This window comes from Pseudophryne corroboree, chromosome 1, assembly GCF_028390025.1.
Source record: "Pseudophryne corroboree isolate aPseCor3 chromosome 1, aPseCor3.hap2, whole genome shotgun sequence".
Taxonomy (NCBI): Eukaryota; Metazoa; Chordata; class Amphibia; order Anura; family Myobatrachidae; genus Pseudophryne; species Pseudophryne corroboree.
The window spans coordinates 614,887,423-614,910,887 of NC_086444.1; the positions used below are offsets into that span (position 1 = coordinate 614,887,423).

Consider the following 23,465-nt stretch of genomic DNA (forward strand, 5'->3'; position numbering starts at 1 on the left):
ATATCTGTGCTGCATTGTAGTATATAGTAGGAGTACAGTGCATAATTTTGCTGACCACCAGTATATAATATATAGGAGTACGGTACAGAAGGCCACTGTTGTACCTACCTCTGTGTCGTCAAGTATACCATCCATCCATACCTGTGGTGCATTTCAGTTTTGCACAGTTTGCTGACCACCAGTATATAATATATAGCATTACGGTACAGTAGGCCACTGCTGTACCTACCTCTGTGTCGTCAAGTATACTATCCATCCATACCTGTGGTGCATTTTAGTTGTGCGCAGTATATATAGTAGTAGGCCATTGCTATTGATACTGGCATATAATTCCACACATTAGAAAATGGAGAACAAAAATGTGGAGGTTAAAATAGGGAAAGATCAAGATCCACTTCCACCTCGTGCTGAAGCTGCTGCCACTAGTCATGGCCGAGACGATGAAATGCCATCAACGTCGTCTGCCAAGGCCGATGCCCAATGTCATAGTAGAGAGCATGTAAAATCCAAAAAACAAAAGTTCAGTAAAATGACCCAAAAATCAAAATTGAAAGCATCTGATGAGAAGCGTAAACTTGCCAATATGCCATTTACGACACGGAGTGGCAAGGAACGGCTGAGGCCCTGGCCTATGTTCATGGCTAGTGGTTCAGATTCACATGAGGATGGAAGCACTCATCCTCTCGCTAGAAAAATGAAAAGACTTAAGCTGGCAAAAGCACAGCAAAGAACTATGCGTTCTTCTAAATCACAAATCCCCAAGGAGAGTCCAATTGTGTCGGTTGCGATGCCTGACCTTCCCAACACTGGACGGGAAGAGCTTGCGCCTTCCACCATTTGCACGCCCCCTGCAAGTGCTGGAAGGTGTTATGATTCCCGAACTCCAGACCAGAGGAGATCTTATGGCAGAGGTCTGAGTACAGGGAAGATCTGCTGGTAGTGGGAGCAGGAGAGCCTAGTAACCCCTGGCGCCCTAACTCCGTTGTCTCGCCCGTGTTATCAGAAATCCCCTGCGAGACTATGGTTGCTTGAGCCCATGGCAGCCGCGTTCGAAGGGCGGATTATGTCTGCCCAACCCCGATGCCCCCTCAGGTCTTAATGGGAGACAAAGGGAAATCCGAGACAGGGTGATAACAAGGGGCCCTCTGACTAAGCAACCAGGCCAGGGGTTACAAGCTAACTAACTTAAACCAAAGGTATGTGCGGACTAGCCGCCAGGGAAAAGGACAACCAAGGATCCACCGATCCGTTACTCCTATCCAGCACCGCTGGATACCAGAGTGGATCTGTGGGAGCGGAATCCTCCGCAAAAGCTCCAGAACACAAATATACTAAATAATAAACAGTAAGCGGACAAGCCGCAACACACGGCTGCGCCGCGACTCACGAACACCACAGGATGTTAAAGGTGCTCGGTCAGACTCCAGGAATGATGACAACTTTCCGAGTACAGGACCACTGAGGACAGGAACAACCGGATTGAGCAAGACTGGAACTCTCTGCAACTGACACAGGCAAACAGGAAGCTATCACCGGCGTCTGTGGGAAGTCCAAAGGGTGCTTATAACAGAGAGCTCCCCAATCAGGAGCCAGACTGGGTAATCACAATGAATGCCGTGCAGCTTGCAAGCTGCACGGCCAGCACACCATAAAATAATTAGAACAGACCCAGCAACGGGGAACGCGGCCCGAACGTGGCGTCCCCGTTGCTAGGGTCAGAGCGGCTCCGTGCGCCCGGCGTCTAGCGTTGCCAGGGAGCCGGCGGCTGTACGCGCACGGCGTCCCTGGTTGCTAGGCGCCGGGCCGCACCGACGAGCGGACCCCGGCGCCTAACAGTACCCCCCCCTTGAGGAGGGGTCAAGGAACCCCTAAAGCCAGGTTTCTGAGGAAATTCTCGAAAAAATGCCCTTTTGAGCCTCGGGGCATGAAGATCCTCATCCAAGACCCAAGACCTTTCCTCTGGCCCATAACCTCTCCAATGTACCAAAAAATAAAGCCGACCCCGGGAAAACTTGGAATCGAGAACCTTCTCAACCAGGAACTCCTGCTGACCCTGTACATTTATTGGTGATCTCCCCTGAGATATTTTACGAGGAAATCTACTGGACGAAACATATGGTTTCAGCAATGAGCAATGGAAGGTATTTCCGATCCGTAAAGTTTTTGGTAAACGTAACCGGAAAGCAACTGGATTGACTTTTTTGATAATGTGAAATGGTCCAATAAATTTAGGACCCAATCTGGCTGAGGTTTGTCGAAGTTTAATGTTGCGAGTCGACAACCACACCCTATCTCCTACTTTAAAAGTGCACGGCCGCCGGAGCCTGTCAGAAAATCTTTTTTCCCGGAATGCCGCTTTTCTGAGAGCCAGGTGTACTTTTCTCCAAATGAGTCTAAGATGAGAGGTCAGGGCCAGTGAGGAGACAGAGGAATGTTGAAAAAATGAATTAGCCCTGGGGTGAAAACCAAAAACTGCAAAAAATGGAGACACATTGGTGGAAGAATGACAGGCATTATTATAAGCAAACTCCGCCAATGGAAGAAACTCAGACCAGTCATTTTGGAGTTTGGCCGAGTACAAACGCAAATATTGTTTTAGAGATTGATTAACTCGCTCAGTCTGCCCATTGGATTGGGGATGATAGCCAGACGTTAAAGATAATTTCATCTTTAATGAAGCACAAAAAGACTTCCAAAATTGTGCAATGAATTGTGGACCCCGATCAGAAACAATATCAGTGGGTAAGCCATGGAGTCTGAAAACATGGCGGAGGAACAAGACTGCCAATCCCTGGGCAGATGGCAATCGGGGAAGAGCAATGAAATGGGCCATTTTGCTAAAACGGTCCACTACCACCCATATGACTCGGCATCCGGCTGACAGAGGGAGGTCCACCACAAAATCCATGGAGATATGCGACCATGGCCTAAGAGGAACATTCAAGGGCATAAGTTGACCGATAGGCAAAGAACGAGGAACTTTATGCTGTGCACAGACCTGACACGAAAAAACAAACTCTTTAATGTCTTTGGAAAGACCAGGCCACCATACAGAGCGGGAGACTAATTCCAAAGTCTTAGCGATTCCCGGATGCCCGGCAACTTTGCTATCATGAAACTCCGTCAAAACAGTTGCTCTCAAAAACTCAGGGACAAAAAGACGACCAGCAGGAGTATTTCCAGGAGCTTGATGTTGAAGCAGCTTTAACTGGGTAAATACATCCTGTGTGAGGCCTGCCCGAATGACTGAAGACGGAAGTATGGGAGTAACAGGACTGTTGTCTTGAACTGGAAGAAAACTGCGTGACAGGGCATCTGCCTTAGTATTCTTGGAACCTGGCCTGAAGGTGATAATAAATTTGAAACGAGTAAAAAATAAAGCCCAACGAGCCTGCCGGGCATTCAGTCGTTTAGCTGATTCAATGTATTGAAGATTTTTGTGATCAGTCAAAACTGAAATGGTATGAGTCGCTCCTTCAAGCCAATGCCTCCACTCCTCGAAAGCCCATTTAATAGCCAGCAATTCCCGGTTACCAACATCGTAGTTGGATTCTGCAGATGAGAATTTCCTGGACATAAAGGCACAAGGATGTAATTCGAGGGAATCCGGATCCTTCTGAGATAGGATAGCCCCTACTCCAACCTCCGAGGCATCAACCTCAACAATGAAAGGCAATTCTGGGTTGGGATGTCTGAGGACAGGGGCTGAGACAAAGGCTTGTTTCAAGGCCTGAAAAGATAACTCAGCTTCATGTGACCAATTGGTAGGATCTGCTCCCTTCTTAGTCAGTGCCACAATGGGAGCAACTAGGTCAGAGAAGGAGTGAATAAATCTTCTATAGTAGTTCGCAAACCCTAAAAAGCGCTGAATTGCTTTTAAGTTGGTGGGTTGCGCCCAACTAAGGATGGCTTGGAGCTTCTTTGGTTCCATACAGAATCCCCGAGGGGAAATAATGTACCCTAAAAAGGATACCTCCGTGACATGAAATTCACACTTCTCAAGCTTGGCATATAGGTGATTTTCACGTAATTTTTTTAGAACCTGACGCACCTGGGTAACATGTTGTTCTACAGAGTCAGAATAAATCAAAATATCGTCTAAGTAGACTACAACGAACCTTCCAAGAAACTCACGGAGCACATCGTTAATGAGATCCTGGAAAACTGCCGGAGCGTTAGACAGGCCAAATGGCATAACCAGATACTCATAGTGGCCTGACTGAGTACTGAATGCCGTTTTCCACTCATCCCCTGACTTGATTCTGATGAGGTTATATGCTCCTCTCAGGTCAATCTTAGAAAAAATCACAGCCGAACGTAGCTGATCAAAGAGGACAGAGATCAGCGGCAGAGGGTAAGTATTCTTTACTGAGATTTTATTCAAAGCTCTAAAGTCAATGCAGGGTCTAAGTGAACCATCCTTCTTCTCTACGAAGAAGAAACCTGCACTTAAAGGGGATTTAGATGGCCTGATAAATCCTTTCCCAAGGCTTTCTTTCACATACTCATTCATGGCCACAGTTTCAGGACCAGACAATGCATATAACCTTCCTTTAGGCAACGTGGCACCAGGAATTAGCTCAATGGCACAATCATAAGGCCTATGGGGAGGCAGAATATCCGCATTGCCCTTGGAAAATACATCAACAAAATCCTGGTATTCCACAGGAATGGGTGCGGGAACGGCGGCAGCTACTCGGATAGGAAGCGTAATACATTCTTTATTACAGATGGTACCCCATTGTAAGATCTCCCCCGACTGCCAATCAATGATGGGATTATGAAAGGCCAGCCAAGGGTGACCCAGAACCACAGGAACTGCTGGACAATGGGTAAGGAAAAACTCAATCTTTTCAGAATGCAGAGCTCCTACCGAAAGTAAAACAGGAGGTGTACAGAGAGAAATAACCCCATTGGACAAGGGACTCCCATCTAAACCATGCATGGTGACACACCTACCCAAGGTTAACTGAGGAATACCTAAGGCCTTGGCCCATGTTAAATCCATAAAGTTCCCTGCAGCTCCACTGTCCACAAAAGCAGAGACCGAGGAACAGAGGCTGCCAAAGGAAACTTTAGCAGGAACTAACAGTGAATTATTTGAGGAGATAAGCTGCAGACCAAAGTGAACCCCCTCACAACTCACTTGGTCGGGAAGTTTCCCGACTTGTTCAGACAACTACGGGCAAAATGTCCCTTACCTCCACAGTATAAACAAAGACCAGAATTTTGCCTCCTGGTTCTTTCTTCAGGAGACAATTTGGAGAGACCTATCTGCATAGGCTCCTCCATGTCCACAGGAATGGAAAAAACACAAGGAGTAGATCCGACAGATGCTCCTTTTTCAGCCCTCCGCTCTCTGAGCCGACGATCTATCTTAATAGAGAGCTCCATGAGTTTATCGAGAGTCTCAGGAGCGGGATACTGAAGGAGACTGTCTTTTATAGATTCAGATAAGCCGAGGCGAAACTGACTGCGTAAGGCTGGGTCATTCCATCCACAGTCGTTCGACCAACGGCGAAACTCCGTACAATAAATCTCTGCGGGATTCCTACCCTGTCTGAGAGCACGCAACTGACTCTCAGCGGACGCCTCTCTATCAGGGTCGTCATACAATAGCCCTAAAGATTTTAAAAAGGCGTCTACAGACAATAAGGCCGGATCGTCTGTCTTTAAACCAAAAGCCCAGGTCTGAGGATCCCCCTGAAGCAGAGAAATAATAATTCCAACCCGCTGAGCCTCCGTACCTGAGGAGACTGGTCTTAAACGAAAATAAAGTTTACAAGACTCTTTAAAATTAAAAAACTGTTTTCTATCCCCAGAAAAACGGTCAGGCAGATGCATTTTTGGTTCAGGGATGACCCTCGGGGAAGTCCGTAACAGATCTTCCTGTGACCTCACCCGGAGGGACAGATCCTGAACCATCTGAGTAAGTTCTTGAATCTGACTAACTAGAAGTTGGCCAGGATTTGGCCCAACACCGGTGGGATTCATGAGGCCGACAAAATCTCCCAACTGAATAAGTGAAAAAAAATTAACTCCTTTTAATTTTTTTTTTTTTTGTCTGGCCGGTGATAATGTTATGATTCCCGAACTCCAGACCAGAGGAGATCTTATGGCAGAGGTCTGAGTACAGGGAAGATCTGCTGGTAGTGGGAGCAGGAGAGCCTAGTAACCCCTGGCGCCCTAACTCCGTTGTCTCGCCCGTGTTATCAGAAATCCCCTGCGAGACTATGGTTGCTTGAGCCCATGGCAGCCGCGTTCGAAGGGCGGATTATGTCTGCCCAACCCCGATGCCCCCTCAGGTCTTAATGGGAGACAAAGGGAAATCCGAGACAGGGTGATAACAAGGGGCCCTCTGACTAAGCAACCAGGCCAGGGGTTACAAGCTAACTAACTTAAACCAAAGGTATGTGCGGACTAGCCGCCAGGGAAAAGGACAACCAAGGATCCACCGATCCGTTACTCCTATCCAGCACCGCTGGATACCAGAGTGGATCTGTGGGAGCGGAATCCTCCGCAAAAGCTCCAGAACACAAATATACTAAATAATAAACAGTAAGCGGACAAGCCGCAACACACGGCTGTGCCGCGACTCACGAACACCACAGGATGTTAAAGGTGCTCGGTCAGACTCCAGGAATGATGACAACTTTCCGAGTACAGGACCACTGAGGACAGGAACAACCGGATTGAGCAAGACTGGAACTCTCTGCAACTGACACAGGCAAACAGGAAGCTATCACCGGCGTCTGTGGGAAGTCCAAAGGGTGCTTATAACAGAGAGCTCCCCAATCAGGAGCCAGACTGGGTAATCACAATGAATGCCGTGCAGCTTGCAAGCTGCACGGCCAGCACACCATAAAATAATTAGAACAGACCCAGCAACGGGGAACGCGGCCCGAACGTGGCGTCCCCGTTGCTAGGGTCAGAGCGGCTCCGTGCGCCCGGCGTCTAGCGTTGCCAGGGAGCCGGCGGCTGTACGCGCACGGCGTCCCTGGTTGCTAGGCGCCGTGCCGCACCGACGAGCGGACCCCGGCGCCTAACAGAAGGAGCACCCGCAGTCCAGTTCCTGATAGTCAAATTGAAGATGTCACTGTTGAAGTACACCAGGATGAGGATATGGGTGTTGCTGGCGCTGGGGAGGAAATTGACAAGGAGGATTCTGATGGTGAGGTGGTTTGTTTAAGTCAGGCACCCGGGGAGACACCTGTTGTCCGTGGGACGAATATGGCCATTGACATGCCTGGTCAAAATACAAAAAAAATCAGCTCTTCGGTGTGGAATTATTTCAACACAAATGCGGACAACAGGTGTCAAGCCGTGTGTTGCCTTTGTCAAGCTGTAATAAGTAGGGGTAAGGACGTTAACCACCTCGGAACATCCTCCCTTATACATCACCTGCAGCGCATTCATCATAAGTCAGTGACAAGTTCAAAAACTTTGGATGACAGCGGAAGCAGTCCACTGACTACTAAATCCCTTCCTCTTGTAACCAAGCTCCTGCAAACCACACCACCAACTCCCTCAGTGTCAATTTCCACCTTACACAGGAAAGCCAATAGTCCTGAAGGCCATGTCACTGGCAAGTCTGACGAGTCCTCTCCTGCCTGGGATTCCTCCGATGCATCCTTGAGTGTAACGCCTACTGCTGCTGGCGCTGCTGTTGTTGCTGCTGGGAGTCGATCGTCATCCCAGAGGGGAAGTCGGAAGACCACTTGTACTACTTCCAGTAAGCAATTGACTGTCCAACAGTCCTTTGCGAGGAAGATGAAATATCACAGCAGTCATCCTGCTGCAAAGCGGATAACTCAGGTCTTGTCAGCCTGGGTGGTGAGAAACGTGGTTCCGGTATTCATCCTTAATTCAGAGGCAACTAGAGCCTTGATTGAGGTACTCTGTCCCCGGTACCAAATACCATCTAGGTTCCATTTATCTAGGCAGGCGATACCGAAAATGTACACAGACGTCAGAAAAAGAGTCACCAGTGTCCTAAAAAATGCAGTTGTACCCAATGTCCACTTAACCACGGACATGTGGAGAAGTGGAGCAGGGCAGACTCAGGACTATATGACTGTGACAGCCCACTGGGTAGATGTATTGCCTCCCGCAGCAAGAACAGCAGTGGCGGCACCAGTAGCAGCATCTCGCAAACGCCAACTCGTTCCTAGGCAGGCTACGCTTTGTATCACCGCTTTCCAGAATACGCACACAGCTGACAACCTCTTACGGAAACTGAGGAACATCATCGCAGAATGGCTTACCCCAATTCGACTCTCCTGGGGATTTGTGACATCGGACAACGCCACCAATATTGTGCGTGCATTACATCTGGGCAAATTCCAGCACGTCCCATGTTTTGCACATACATTGAATTTGGTGGTGCAGAATTATTTAAAAAACGACAGGGGCGTGCAAGAGATGCTGTCGGTGGCCCGAAGAATTGCGGGCCACTTTCGGCATTCAGCCACCGCGTGCCGAAGACTGGAGCACCACCAAACATTCCTGAACCTGCCCTGCAATCATCTGAAGCAAGAGGTGGTAACGAGGTGGAATTCAACCCTCTATATGCTTCAGAGGATGGAGGAGCAGCAAAAGGCCATTCAAGCCTATACATCTGCCCACGATATAGGCAAAGGAGGGGGAATGCACCTGACTCAAGCGCAGTGGAGAATGATTTCAACGTTGTGCAAGGTTCTGCAACCCTTTGAACTTGCCACACGTGAAGTCAGTTCAGACACTGCCAGCCTGAGTCAGGTCATTCCCCTCATCAGGCTTTTGCAGAAGAAGCTGGAGACATTGAAGGAGGAGCTAAAACAGAGCGATTCCGCTAGGCATGTGGGACTTGTGGATGGAGCCCTTAATTCGCTTAACCAGGATTCACGGGTGGTCAATCTGTTGAAATCAGAGCACTACATTTTGGCCACTATGCTCGATCCTAGATTTAAAACCTACGTTGTATCTCTCTTTCCGGCAGACACAAGTCTGCAGAGGATCAAAGACCTGCTGGTGGGAAAATTGTCAAGTCAAGCGGAACGTGACCCGTCAACAGCTCCTCCTTCACATTCTCCCCCAACTGAGGGTGCGAAGAAAAGACTAAGAATTCCGAGCCCACCCGCTGGCGGTGATGCAGGGCAGTCTGGAGCGAGTGCTGACATCTGGTCCGGACTGAAGGACCTGGCAACGATTACTGACATGTCGTCTACTGTCACTGCATATGATTCTGTCACCATTGAAAGAATGGTGGAGGATTATATGAGTGACCGCATCCAAGTAGGCATGTCAGACAGTCCGTACGTATACTGGCAGGAAAAAAAGGCAATTTGGAGGCCCTTGCACAAACTGGCTTTATTCTACCTAAATTGCCCTCCCTCCAGTGTGTACTCCGAAAGAGTGTTTAGTGCAGCCGCTCACCTTGTCAGCAATCGGCGTACGAGGTTACTTCCAGAAAATGTGGAGAAGATGATGTTCATCAAAATGAATTATAATCAATTCCTCCGTGGAGACATTAACCAGCAATTGCCTCCAGAAAGTACACAGGGATCTGAGATGGTGGATTCCAGTGGGGACGAATTAATAATCTGTGAGGAGGGGGATGTACACAGTGAAAGGGGTGATGAATCAGACAATGATGATGAGGTGGACATCTTGCCTCTGTAGAGCCAGTTTGTGCAAGGAGAGATTGATTGCTTCTTTTTTGGTGGGGGCCCAAACCATTTCAGTCACAGTCGTGTGGCAGACCCTGTCGCTGAAATGATGGGTTCGTTAAAGTGTGCATGTCCTGTTTATACAACATAAGGGTGGGTGGGAGGGCCCAAGGACAATTCCATCTTGCACCTCTTTTTTCTTTAATTTTTCTTTGCATCATGTGCTGTTTGGGGACAATTTTTTTGAAGTGCCATCCTGCCTGACACTGCAGTGCCACTCCTAGATGGGCCAGGTGTTTGTGTCGGCCACTTGGGTCGCTTAGCTTAATCACACAGCTACCTCATTGCGCCTCTTTTTTTCTTTGCATCATGTGCTGTTTAGGGACTATTTTTTTGAAGTGCCATCCTGTCTGACACTGCAGTGCCACTCCTAGATGGGCCAGGTGTTTGTGTCGGCCACTTGGGTCGCTTAGCTTAGTCACACAGCTACCTCATTGCGCCTCTTTTTTTCTTTGCATCATGTGCTGTTTGGGGACTATTTTTTTGAAGTGCCATCCTGTCTGACACTGCAGTGCCACTCCTAGGTGGGCCAGTTGTTTGTGTCGGCCACTTGGGTCGCTTAGCTTAGTCACACAGCGACCTTGGTGCACCTCTTTTTTTCTTTGCATCATGTGCTGTTTGGGGACTATTTTTTGAAGTGCCATCCTGTCTGACACTGCAGTGCCACTCCTAGATGGGCCAGGTGTTTGTGTCGGCCACTTGTGTCACTTAGCTTAGCCATCCAGCGACCTCGGTGCAAATTTTAGGACTAAAAATAATATTGTGAGGTGTGAGGTGTTCAGAATAGATTGAAAATGAGTGTAAATTATCGTTATTGAGGTTAATAATACTATGGGATCAAAATGACCCACACATTCTATGATTTAAGCTGTTTTGGAGGGTTTTTTGTAAAAAAAACACCCGAATCCAAAACACACCCGAATCCGACAAGAAAATTTCAGGGAGGTTTTGCCAAAACGCGTCCGAATCCAAAACACGGCCGCGGAACCGAATCCAAAACCAAAACACAAAACCCGAAAAATTTCCGGTGCACATCACTAATATATATATATATATATATATATATGTAGGGAAAGTCGCACTCACGTTAAACATAGAAGCAACAGCTGGGGTGTCATCCACGAAAGCCCTCCAGGGGATCCACTTATAGAGAAGAGAAATGGAGCACTCACCAGTCTTTTCTTAATAAAGCATCAGCAGAAGTTTATTGCCCAGACAGCATAGCATGACTGTATATCACAGTCCCATGTAATTTTCCAAAGGTAAGCTCAAACGTTTTCGGTCATATCAGACCGTCATCAGGAGATATAAACATCATTCAAAAGCTGTCATGTCATCATGGAGAAATACCATCAGCCTATCTGACCCTGCCTCACCGGCCCCTTATCTACCCACCATTTGATTAATGGCGCCAAAATGACGTCATAGTGTGGGCGGAGTTAGCCCGTTTTATTCAAAGTGCTCCAAAACACATCACTTTATAGTACAAATCCCGCAGCGATGCCACCAATAGTGCTCATACCAAGATCAGTCTAATCAACCTCCATATCCAGTATAATACTCGCTGTCTGCCCCCAAATCCACACAGTGATCAGCGCTGTATATCCTGGCGGTTGCCAAGCAACCGCATTCAGGACCTGCCTACTGTCCTTGTTGTCCAATCGTTGTTAAAACACACGCCAGCGGAAGTGACGTATCGGGGCGGTTGCCAAGCAACAACCCGGATACTTCCTACTGAGCGTGTTACGTATTCTAAAATGACGTATTCAAGGGGGTTGCTAGGCAACGCTTGGACGCATCCCTTAGTCAAATCTCCGTGAGCGGATGTGACATCAGACAAATGGTTGCCATGCAACCGTCGCTGGGAGTCCCCAAATACATTTACAATACAGAACCCACTCCATTACATCAATTCAACAGGATATAGGTTATTCATGGACAGGGCACATGCATTATTTTATAACTTAGGGGCCAATCATAGTAGGAATTAATCAAATATATAGGGGGTAAGGCAGCACAGTATAATCGTAGCGAGCCACACCTGCAAGCCTGGGATTTTGTAAATTGATAATAACACACTTTCAAGAGATAATCTGTAGGTAGTAGGAGCCGGTGAGGTACGGAAGACAATACTTCACATGACAAAATACATAAACTGCATACATATATAAAAATACACACAAAAAAATTTAATAATAACAAAAATATACCTAAATTACTATAACAAAAGCGCATTGGTCCCAAAGGGCCATACGTCCCTTATCTAAGGAAAATACCCAGAGGGTTATTCTCATTAAGCCCATTGGGGGCCAGTGTTCCCAATTTAAAAATCCATCTTGCCTCTAATTTCCTCAAGATAAGTGTACGGTCTCCACCTCTCTCAGGTTCCGGAACCCAATCTATGATTCGGCATCTAAGTGCTGATACCTGATGTCCCATTTTGAGAAAGTGTTGTGCAACTGGTTTATCAGATTTCCCAGAGGTGATAGCTTGATTAATCGAACTCCTGTGATTTGCCATGCGTTCTCTAAATGTGCACGTCGTCATTCCAACATATGCTAGACCGCAAGGGCATAATAGCATATAGACCACATAACTCAGCCTACAATGAAGCTTGTATCGAATCTTGATCAGACCACCATTGTGTGGGTGTGGGAAAGAGGTGCCCGGCAGCAGCGAGCGGCACGTAGTGCACCCCACACATCTGAAGCATCCCGGTTTCTTAGTGTTTAGCCACGTGACGTTTTCCTTCGTCACAAGAGATCGAGCAGGTTGCATCAGAATCTGTTTCAGATTTCTACCACGCCTATAGGCCATCATAGGCGGATTATCAAGGGTACCTTGAAATTTTGGATCAGACTTGAGTAGCGGCCAATGTTTTTTGATGGTTTTAGAGATAACAGGAGACATGTCATCATATTGTGTCACGAATATCATACGATTCTGTTTGCAATCACGTTTCTGGTGAAGTCTCAACCTAGCTTTGGTGAGACAGTTCTCAACAACACTTTTCGTATATCCCCTCTCGAGGAACCATTCCTTCATTTGTACAATTTGGGCTTCCGCTGTATCAGAATTTGTATTGTTGCGGAGAACCCTCATGAACTGGGACACAGGAAGACTAGAGGTTGTGCGGTACTCCAATGATTTGTACACTAATGCCAGATAAATGAATGCAACGTTTCAATGCCTGTTTAATAAGTTGGCATTTTCGTCAGGTATAAAACAAACAATACAACCATCTTACCTTAGATAGAAGGTATCACCCAATATGCGCAGCCACCGGGTGTGCAGTCCCGCGGTGGCATTCGCGCCACAATGGGTGATACCTTCTATTTAAGGTAAGATGGTATAAAACAGACAATACAACCATCTTACCTTAAATAGAAAGTATCACCCATTGTGGCGCGAATACCACCGTGGGACTGCACACCCGGTGGCCGCGCATAGTGGGTGATACCTTCTATTTAAGGTAAGATGGTTGTATTGTTTGTTTTATACCTGACGAAAATGCCAACTTATTAAACGGGCATTGGAACGTTGCATTCATTTATCTTGCGTTAGTGTACAAATCATTGGAGTGCCGCACCACCTCTAGTCTTCTATCTGCTTCACTGTGAGGGCAACCAGTGTAATATTTCAACAAGTGGCTGTGCCGGACCCTCACCGCTATCTATCTATCTATCTATCTATCTATCTATCTATCTATCTATCTATCTATCTATCTATCTATCTATCTATATATGCGCATTGCAGTGCATACCCATACGCAGTCATTCGATAATCGGCCGATTTCGCACAACAGTGATCCGGTCTGAATTAGGCACAATATCCTTAGGGCACTGAATATTATTTCAAAGCTGCTTCTTAAAAAACATGACATAAAAGACATTTTTTTTAAATCACAGCATTTATGAATGCCACAAAAATTGCATATATTGTACACACATTGGCGGGAATTCAGTTGATGATGGCCATGGGATTTTGCTATTCAACTTGAGGAGAGAAAATGGGATGCAGTGATTTCCATAGAAATCCACAGCATGTCTGACTTTTCCTAAAATCTTTATTTTTAGGAAAAATCACCAGGACTTGCTCTGGCACTCCAGCGTAACCCCACGAGGACTAATTAAGCAATTGGAAGTTTCCAATTAGTTTAATTAGTCTGTCTTCTCCTCTAGCTTCGGGAACCAGACTCCTGCAGCAGCGGTGAGTATGTGAGATGTGTGTGAATGTGTGTGAGTGTCTGTAAGTATGTGTGTGTATGTATATTACACTGCGTTCACATTGCACCAAAATCCCGCTACTGACCAGATATTTTGCCGGGTTGACACGAGTCATTGTGCAGTGTCACTGCTGAATTCCCGGGTCGCCTGAACCGGTAATTCAACCCAGGAATACAGAAGGGTTATTCCTGGGTTATTATCGGGTCAGGCACAGTGTGAACGGGTTACCCGAGTCAGTGTGACCCAGCACCCGTTCCCAGCATAGGGAGAGGTGGCGCTGCAGATGATGTAATCTCCAGCGCTGCCCCCGTCCCCGATGCCGCCTCTGGCCCCGCTCCCAGATGGCAACCCAACCCGGCATATTTGAAGCCGCCCCGTTCACATTGTGAGGACCCGTTCACATTGAAAGACCCATATCCAATTCAAAGGGTGGGACCTGGCAATGGCAATGTGAACGAGGTATAAGTGTGCGTGTGACCCCTGGTATGTGACATCCCACCCCGCGTGAGTGTCATCCCCCCTAGAGGCAGAAGCTGGGAGAACTACACTCCCATCAGCCCCCTCACCTCCCAGCAGCCCCATCCCCATTGACAGAGACCACTGGAGAGACATCTTTATTTTTTTAAATACATCCCACAGGGATTTCAGAGCTAAAAACCTTGCAACTGTTTTTTAAAAATTGGATACCACGATTATAGTGAGCATGCATACCCGCAGTAATCCCAAACTGGGCACAAAGTCTGCAAGGTTTTTTAAAAAAATTGTTTAATCAACGCACAAAATAAAACAAAATGTAAATAAAAAGAGAATAAGTAGGTCAAGTATCAGTAATGCTTATATCCGTTTGCTATTTATAGTATTGAGATCTCATTGAAAAGAGTCCAGCATGTAAACGTGAACAACGTAAAACTCCTAAAAAAGGCTGCTAAGTGTTATATACTGTACATCAGCCTGCAATGTTTTGTCATAAATCAGGCAAACCTTGGCAAGGGAACAGCCATGAAGGTTGAAACTTGCTTTGACCTTGCGTTTTGCCATTGCGGTAGGCAGAAGTTTTCAAGCATGCTGAGTCCTCATACACAGTATGAAGTGAAAACAAATGAAATCAGAGATCCCATGAAGCCATTTGTGTGGAGAGCTGAGATGATTAATGAGCAAATCACTGTAATCTGTGGAACGGTCCTGTCAAGTGTCCTGTGATTTTGCAGTATAGTGGCTTCAACCTGTAGAAACTAGCAACAATTTACAAACAGCTAATGCGTTTTTTGCACAGGTCAATTTCATAAGATACTCTTATAGGTCCATTTGCCTGATATTGCAATTTAATAGTGTGAGTGTCAATCATAATAAAAAATAACAATAGAAATAATTCAGACTTGATCGTAAGAAAACACACATCTCCGATCAATTTCTTTGACATGCGGGGGGGATGCCCAGCACAGATCAAGTTCACCCTGCATGCTGGATCCAGACCCTCCCCGCAGACATGCGAGAGCATCGCACAGCGGCAATGCTTTTGCTTGTTTCGAGTAGCCCTCTGCCTGCGCAGCCTAACTGTGAAGGCAGACGGCTACCCACCATGTTATGGGTCGCAATGGCTGCGTGTGACGTCACGCAGCCACCGCGGCCTGCCCCTCTGGATATGCCTCCTAAAACGGAGCATTGACGCCCACAAAACACTGCGTCGACGCCTCGTTACCGCTTCCCTCCAGGTCTTAAACTGCGTTCTGAAGAAAACACAGTTTAAGACCTTGCACATGCGCGTACCGGTGCATGCGCAGATGTGCATAAATCGCTTCATAGCAATTTTTGCACATCAGTGTCACGGTCTGAATCAGCCCCACAGTGTGGTAAACTGAACCTCAGGGCTTTTCCATTCTGTGCAGCTCTAATATGGTATAACATCTTATAACCGTTGTCTACAACTCCTCCAGTGTTCCTCCTTATAGTTTTATATACTGTTGTAATTGATGGCACAATGTAATTGTCTGTTGCCTCAATCCTATCTACCACAGGAGGATAAGCTATTGGTTCATGGAAATATTTCGTCTAAGAAAATACTCTTGAGCCGTGAAGGAGACAAGGACACGCCCCCGTTCATTAAACTCAGTGACCGTGGTGTAAGCATCAAAGTCCTGGAAAAAGGAAGTAAGAATTAAAAACTGATTTTCTGTATAACCTATTCAGTGGTGCAAGTAGACATTTTTTTCTTATATGCACTCTGTGCATGCAAAAAAAAATGGGTGTGGTCACATATCGTGAGGGGCATGGCTACACATCACAGGGACATGGCCACACAATGGGGGTAATTCAGAGCTGATCGCAGCAGCAAATTTGTTAGCAGTTGGGCAAAACCATGTGCACTGCAGGGGGAACAGATATAACATGTGCAGAGAGAGTTAGATTTGGGTGCAGTGTGTTCAAACTGAAAACTAACTTGCAATGTAAAAATAAAGCAGCCAGTACTTACCCTGCACAGAGACAAAATAACCCCCCCAAATCTAAATCTCTCTGCAGATGTTATATCTGCCCCCCCCCCCCCCCCTGCAGTGCACATGGGTGGTCATTCCGAGTTGTTCGCTCATTGCCATTTTTCGCAACAGAGCGATTAGGTAGAACATGCGCATGGTACGCAGCGCGCATACGCTTAGTTATTTAACACAAAACTTTGTAGATTTACACATGCTCTAGCAATGTTTTTTCATCGCCCGAGTGATCGTAGTGCGATTGACAGGAAGTGGGTGTTTCTGGGCGGCAACATGGCATTTTCAGGGAGTGTGCTAAAAAACGCAGGCGTGCCAGGTAAAATGCAGGAGTGGCTGGAGAAACGGGGGAGTGGCTGGCCAAACGCAGGGCGTGATTGTGACGTCAAACCAGGAATTAAACGGACTGAGGTGATCGCAATCTAAGAGTAGGTCTGGAGCTACTCAGATACTGCAGGGAATTATTTAGTAGCAGTTCTGCTAATCTTTGGTTCGCTATTCTGCTAAACTAAGATACACTCCCAGTAGGCGGCGGCTTAGCGTGTGCAATGCTGCTAAAAGCAGCTAGCGAGCGAACAACTCGGAATGAGGGCCATGGTTTTGCCCAACTGCTAACTAATTTGCTGCTGCAATCAACTCTGAATTACCCTCAATGTCCCTGTTTCTCGTCACTCTGGGGGCCAAATAGTAAGCTTCATTATGTCCTTAAAACCTTCACAACAGGCTGTTTGCATAGTACCAGTGCCACATAGAATTGCACATACTGTAGTACATGTGCTGTGGTTTTGGAATTGTAGAGAGAGAGCAGAGCAATGAGCTCCAACACAAAAGATGTCATCTGTGGAATTGCTTTTCCACATCTTTTGTTTTGCAGCTCATTGGACTCTCTCTCTCTCTCTTTGCAATTACAAAGACCAAGCACATGTACTATGTGCAGTTCTAATATAAAACAGAGGATTAACCAGACTTGTGTCCCCTCCAGCCTCTTTCCCCTGTGTTACTCCAGCCTCATGCTCCCTGTCACTACAGCCTCCTGCTCTGTGTCTTATCTATCCCCGTGTCTTTCCAGCGACATACCCCCTGTGTCACTCAAGCATTGTGCCCTGAATCTTGTCAGCTTCCTGCCCCCTGTGTCGCCGCCTGCCCCATGTTCCCTCCAGCCTCCTGTGTCTCTTCAACCTCTTGCCCCATGTCGCCTCCATCTCCCTGCGTCATCTCCAGTCTCCTACTCCATTTCACCTCCATCCTCCTGCTTCCTGTGTCATTTCTTGGGTCTTTACATGTGATACCTGGCTGAGTACAGTCAGGTGTGTGTGTATGTAAACGTTCTAACCGGTTGCTAATGCAGAAGCTCTCGTTCTTCAGACATGGTGATTGTGAAAACTCTCTCCGGAGAGGATTCTTTGCTGGTCTTCGGAGAGGTAAGAGGAATACAGGCCGAATCTGTAATGATGCGGGTTAAAGACCTCACCTAGAGGTCACTTTATTGAACTATTAGAAAAGGGGTGGGACACTACCCACAATGTACATAAGTGTAAATCACTTGTGCACAGATAAAACTATGCATACATTTCACATTTGAATGCAAATTGTAATTAAAATCAGGCATATTCAATACACTATATAACCCACCAAAGTTACACACATTAAGGCAATGATGAAATGTTCTATTCTCTTCTATCCAATAACATTTAAACATTATGAGAATGCAAACATTATTTCCAAATTATCCTGGTCTTGCCTGGGTCCGGGTTTAGCAACAGATCCCAATGGTGTAGTCAAGTGTAACTGAATTGGGATGTACAGATGGAGCCACGCTAATCGTGGCTCCATCTGGGACTCAGTGCGCCCGGCGAGGCGCACTTCCGGGAATGAATTGAGCGTGTGCGTCGTAGGAAATATAACTGTCTTGGTAGCTCAACAAGAAAGACTTAAATGTATTCCACTGGATTACATTACACAAAGCAATTGGAGCTGTATATCCGAAGCCACACACTAGATGGTGCTATTACCTCATTTTTCCCTGGCACTGTAATACGGACACTGTCCTGTAGCTGAGACTACCTGGGTCCTGTACAGCAGCCACACTGCTTACTGTAATTAGAATCCTCCTTCGCGCAGGCCCTGCTGACTGGTAGGAGGGGAACTGGTTACTCACTTTCCCCACACTTATACTGACTTGCCTGTCACTAGACCCCAGGGTATGTGGGTGGCCATGGTATGAAGTAGTGTTCAACATGAGTGTACAGCATATTGCCTACCCTCCCTCATTCTGCAGGAGACTCCCTGAAATAGCAGCAATCTCTCTGACTCCATGAATAGTCCAGCAATCTCCCTGATTGGACCTTTACCCCATTATATAGCTGTTACATTCTTTGGAAAAAAAGAGCAATCAGAGATACATACATTCAAATGGGCTCATCAGCCATTATCCTGCATTCGTTATAAGGCACAATGATCCCTATGGCTACATGCATTTTAAATAAGGTTTCTCATGGCCACTTACAGTACATGGAACCTCCTGTAAAACACAATACACAAACAAATCCTGAAAAATATCCATGTCTTTTCTTCAGCAAGTAGATCTGACTAACTTTGGGGATCATTTACATTCGGATGTAAGTCATTTTCATGACACACCTCTCAGATGTAGCAGTACACGTCCGCGCTGATAGGGTTACTTTCACATCTCCCTGATATGTTTTTCCAAAAGTAGGCAAGTATGGGGTACAGGGCAAAACAATGTCCTTGATAAAAGGCACCCGCTGGCACTTGTAGTTCCACAGCAGTCTGGGGGGTACCACATACAGCCTCCTGCTCCATGTCACCTCCAGCCTCCTGCTCCATGTCACCTCCAGCCTCCTGCTCCATGTCACCTCCACCCACTTGCTTCCTGTGTCACCTCTAGCCTCCGGCCCCCTGTTTCACCTCCAGCCTGCTGCTCCCTGTTTCATTTCCAGCTTCCTGTGTTATTCCAACCTCCTACTCCCTGTGTTATTCCAGCTTCCTACTCCCTGTGTTATTCCAGCTTCCTACTCCCTGTATCACTATCTTTCCAACCACTGCCCTCCTCTGTCACTCCAGCCTCCTGCTCCATATCACCTACAGACGCCTGCTCCCTGTTTTACCTCCAGCTCGCTGTGTCTTTCTGGCCTCCTACTCCCTGTGTCTTTCCAGCCTCCTGCCCCTCTGCCCTCTGTCACAAGGTCAGCAGTGTGCTCCGGCCAGTCCTGGAGGTAGGAGGAGCTGTCATACCACTGAACAACATGGTCATACTCTGTGGCGCAGTGCCAAAATCATGGTGGCAGATGCTAAGTAGGTGGGTGTTGCGGTGTACCAGCTGCAAAATTCTTAATGATATGCCATACAGGACACTACCGCCATACTTGCACCGCTGAACCTATTGGTCCATATAGCCCTATAATTGCCATACACCTTGCCCCAGGTAATGTCTTTATTTAGTTGCTCTAGTTAAGTATCAGGTAATAATTATCCCTCTGTTCTCTCCAGAATGCCTTAATTTTTTGGAGGATGAGGAATATCTGGCAATCACATTGGCCCAATTCATCATTGGCCATTGCATAAAACACACAGAAATTACTGTTTACGCATGTGTAATGGGCCCGTTAACAAATAGGCCACTAGCATGTTGTGTGTGGTTGTGTGCAAGTGATGTCAACGTACTGTAGCAACATTCTTCTTAGTGTTTCTGTGTTTAAAATACTGTTAAAATAGTGCAGGCCACAAGGGTAAAGGGCCTAATTCAGATCTGATCGCAGCAGCAAATTTGTTAGCTAATGGGCAAAACCATGTGCACTGCAAGGGGGGGGGGGGGGGGGGGGCAGATATAACTATGAACGGGTCTTGTGTAGTGATGAGCGGGTTCGGTTTCTCGGAAACCGAACCCCCCCGAACTTCACGCTTTTTACACGGGTCCGAGGCAGACTCGGATCTTCCCGCCTTGCTCGGTTAACCCGAGCGCGCCCGAACGTCATCATCCCGCCGTCGGATTCTCGCGAGGCTCGGATTCTATCGCGAGACTCGGATTCTATATAAGGAGCCGCGCGTCGCCGCCATTTTCACACGTGCATTGAGATTGATAGGGAGAGGACGTGGCTGGCGTCCTCTCCGTTTAGATAGAGAGTGAGACACTTGATTTACTGGAGCATTAGGAGTACTCAGAGAGTGCAGAGTTTTGCTGATAGTTATACTAGTGACCACCAGTTTTATTTATTATTTAATATAATCCGTTCTCTGCCTGAAAAAAGACGATACACAGTCACATACCATATCTGTGCTCAGCCTCAGTGTGCTGCATGATAATATCATCTATGTATATCTGACTGTGCTGAGTAGTGCTCACTGCTCACACAGCTTAATTGTGGGGGAGACTGGGGAGCAGTTATAGCAGGAGTACATATTTAACAGTGCACACTTTTGCTGCCAGAGTGCCAGTGTGACTGACCAGCAGTGACCACCAGTATATTGTCTGCCTGAAAAAGTTAAATACTCGTGTGGTGTTTTTTTTTTTTATTCTATAAACGCATTCTGCTGACAGTGTCCAGCAGGTCCGTCATTCATTATATTTCTATGTTCTTCATACTAGTAGTTTAGGAGTCTGCAGTGCTGACAGTGTCCATCAGGTCCGTCATTATATAATATATACCTGTCCTGCAGTAGTGATATATATATATTTTTTATATCATTATCATCCAGTCTATACTAGCAGACGCAAGCAGTACGGTAGTCCACGGCTGTAGCTACCTCTGTGTCGGCAGTCGCTCGTCCATAATTGTATACCTACCTGTGGTGGGTTTTTTTTTTCTATCTTCTTCATACTAGTAGTTTAGGAGTCTGCAGTGCTGACAGTGTCCAGCAGGTCCGTCATTATACAATATATACCTGTCCTGCAGTAGTGATATATATATATTTTTTATATCATTATCATCCAGTCTATACTAGCAGACGCACGCAGTACGGTAGTCCACGGCTGTAGCTACCTCTGTGTCGGCAGTCGCTCGTCCATAATTGTATACCTACCTGTGGTGGGTTTTTTTTTTTCTATCTTCTTCATACTAGTAGTTTAGGAGTCTGCAGTGCTGACAGTGTCCAGCAGGTCCGTCATTATATAATATATACCTGTCCTGCAGTAGTGATATATATATATTTTTTATATCATTATCATCCAGTCTATACTAGCAGACGCACGCAGTACGGTAGTCCACGGCTGTAGCTACCTCTGTGTCGGCAGTCGCTCGTCCATAATTGTATTCCTACCTGTGGTGGTTTTTTTTTTTTCTATCTTCTTCATACTAGTAGTTTAGGAGTCTGCAGTGCTGACAGTGTCCAGCAGGTCCGTCATTATACAATATATACCTGTCCTGCAGTAGTGATATATATATATTTTTTATATCATTATCATCCAGTCTATACTAGCAGACGCACGCAGTACGGTAGTCCACGGCTGTAGCTACCTCTGTGTCGGCAGTCGCTCGTCCATAATTGTATACCTACCTGTGGTGTTTTTTTTTTTTTCTATCTTCTTCATACTAGTAGTTTAGGAGTCTGCAGTGCTGACAGTGTCCAGCAGGTCTGTCATTATATAATATATACCTATCCTGCAGTAGTGATATATATATATTTTTTATATCATTATCATCCAGTCTATACTAGCAGACGCACGCAGTACGGTAGTCCACGGCTGTAGCTACCTCTGTGTCGGCAGTCGCTCGTCATCCATAAGTATACTAGTATCCATCCATCTCCATTGTTTACCTGAGGTGCCTTTTAGTTGTGCCTATTAAAATATGGAGAACAAAAATGTTGAGGTTCCAAAAATAGGGAAAGATCAAGATCCACTTCCACCTCGTGCTGAAGCTGCTGCCACTAGTCATGGCCGAGACGATGAAATTCCATCAACGTCGTCTGCCAAGACCGATGCCCAATGTCATAGTACAGAGCATGTAAAATCCAAAACACAAAATATCAGTAAAAAAAGGACTCAAAAATCTAAAATAAAATCGTCGGAGGAGAAGCGTAAACTTGCCAATATGCCATTTACCACACGGAGTGGCAAGGAACGGCTGAGGTCCTGGCCTATGTTCATGGCTAGTGGTTCAGCTTCACATGAGGATGGAAGCACTCAGCCTCTCGCTAGAAAAATGAAAAGACTTAAGCTGTCAAAAGCACAGCAAAGAACTGTGCGTTCTTCGAAATCACAAATCCACAAGGAGAGTCCAATTGTGTCGGTTGCGATGCCTGACCTTCCCAACACTGGACGTGAAGAGCATGCGCCTTCCACCATTTGCACGCCCCCTGCAAGTGCTGGAAGGAGCACCCGCAGTCCAGTTCCTGATAGTCAGATTGAAGATGTCAGTGTTGAAGTACACCAGGATGAGGAGGATATGGGTGTTGCTGGCGCTGGGGAGGAAATTGACAAGGAGGATTCTGATGGTGAGGTGGTTTGTTTAAGTCAGGCACCCGGGGAGACACCTGTTGTCCGTGGGAGGAATATGGCCATTGACATGCCTGGTGAAAATACCAAAAAAATCAGCTCTTCGGTGTGGAAGTATTTCAACAGAAATGCGGACAACATTTGTCAAGCCGTGTGTTGCCTTTGTCAAGCTGTAATAAGTAGGGGTAAGGACGTTAACCACCTCGGAACATCCTCCCTTATACGTCACCTGCAGCGCATTCATCATAAGTCAGTGACAAGTTCAAAAACTTTGGGCGACAGCGGAAGCAGTCCACTGACCAGTAAATCCCTTCCTCTTGTAACCAAGCTCACGCAAACCACCCCACCAACTCCCTCAGTGTCAATTTCCTCCTTCCCCAGGAATGCCAATAGTCCTGCAGGCCATGTCACTGGCAATTCTGACGAGGCCTCTCCTGCCTGGGATTCCTCCGATGCATCCTTGCGTGTAACGCCTACTGCTGCTGGCGCTGCTGTTGTTGCTGCTGGGAGTCGATGGTCATCCCAGAGGGGAAGTCGTAAGACCACTTTTACTACTTCCACCAAGCAATTGACTGTCCAACAGTCCTTTGCGAGG

The 23,465-nt window shown here is 46.6% G+C and overlaps 1 protein-coding gene across 1 annotated transcript in view; it reads left to right on the forward strand.

The window, feature by feature from the left end:
* Window positions 1-23,465, forward strand: part of JAK3 (Janus kinase 3) — a 200,923-nt gene that overhangs the window by 118,330 nt on the left and 59,128 nt on the right. The window contains exon 15 of the mRNA XM_063914414.1: window positions 15,949-16,081. Coding sequence (XP_063770484.1) covers window positions 15,949-16,081 — 133 coding nt within the window. The remainder of the gene's footprint in view (window positions 1-15,948; window positions 16,082-23,465) is intronic.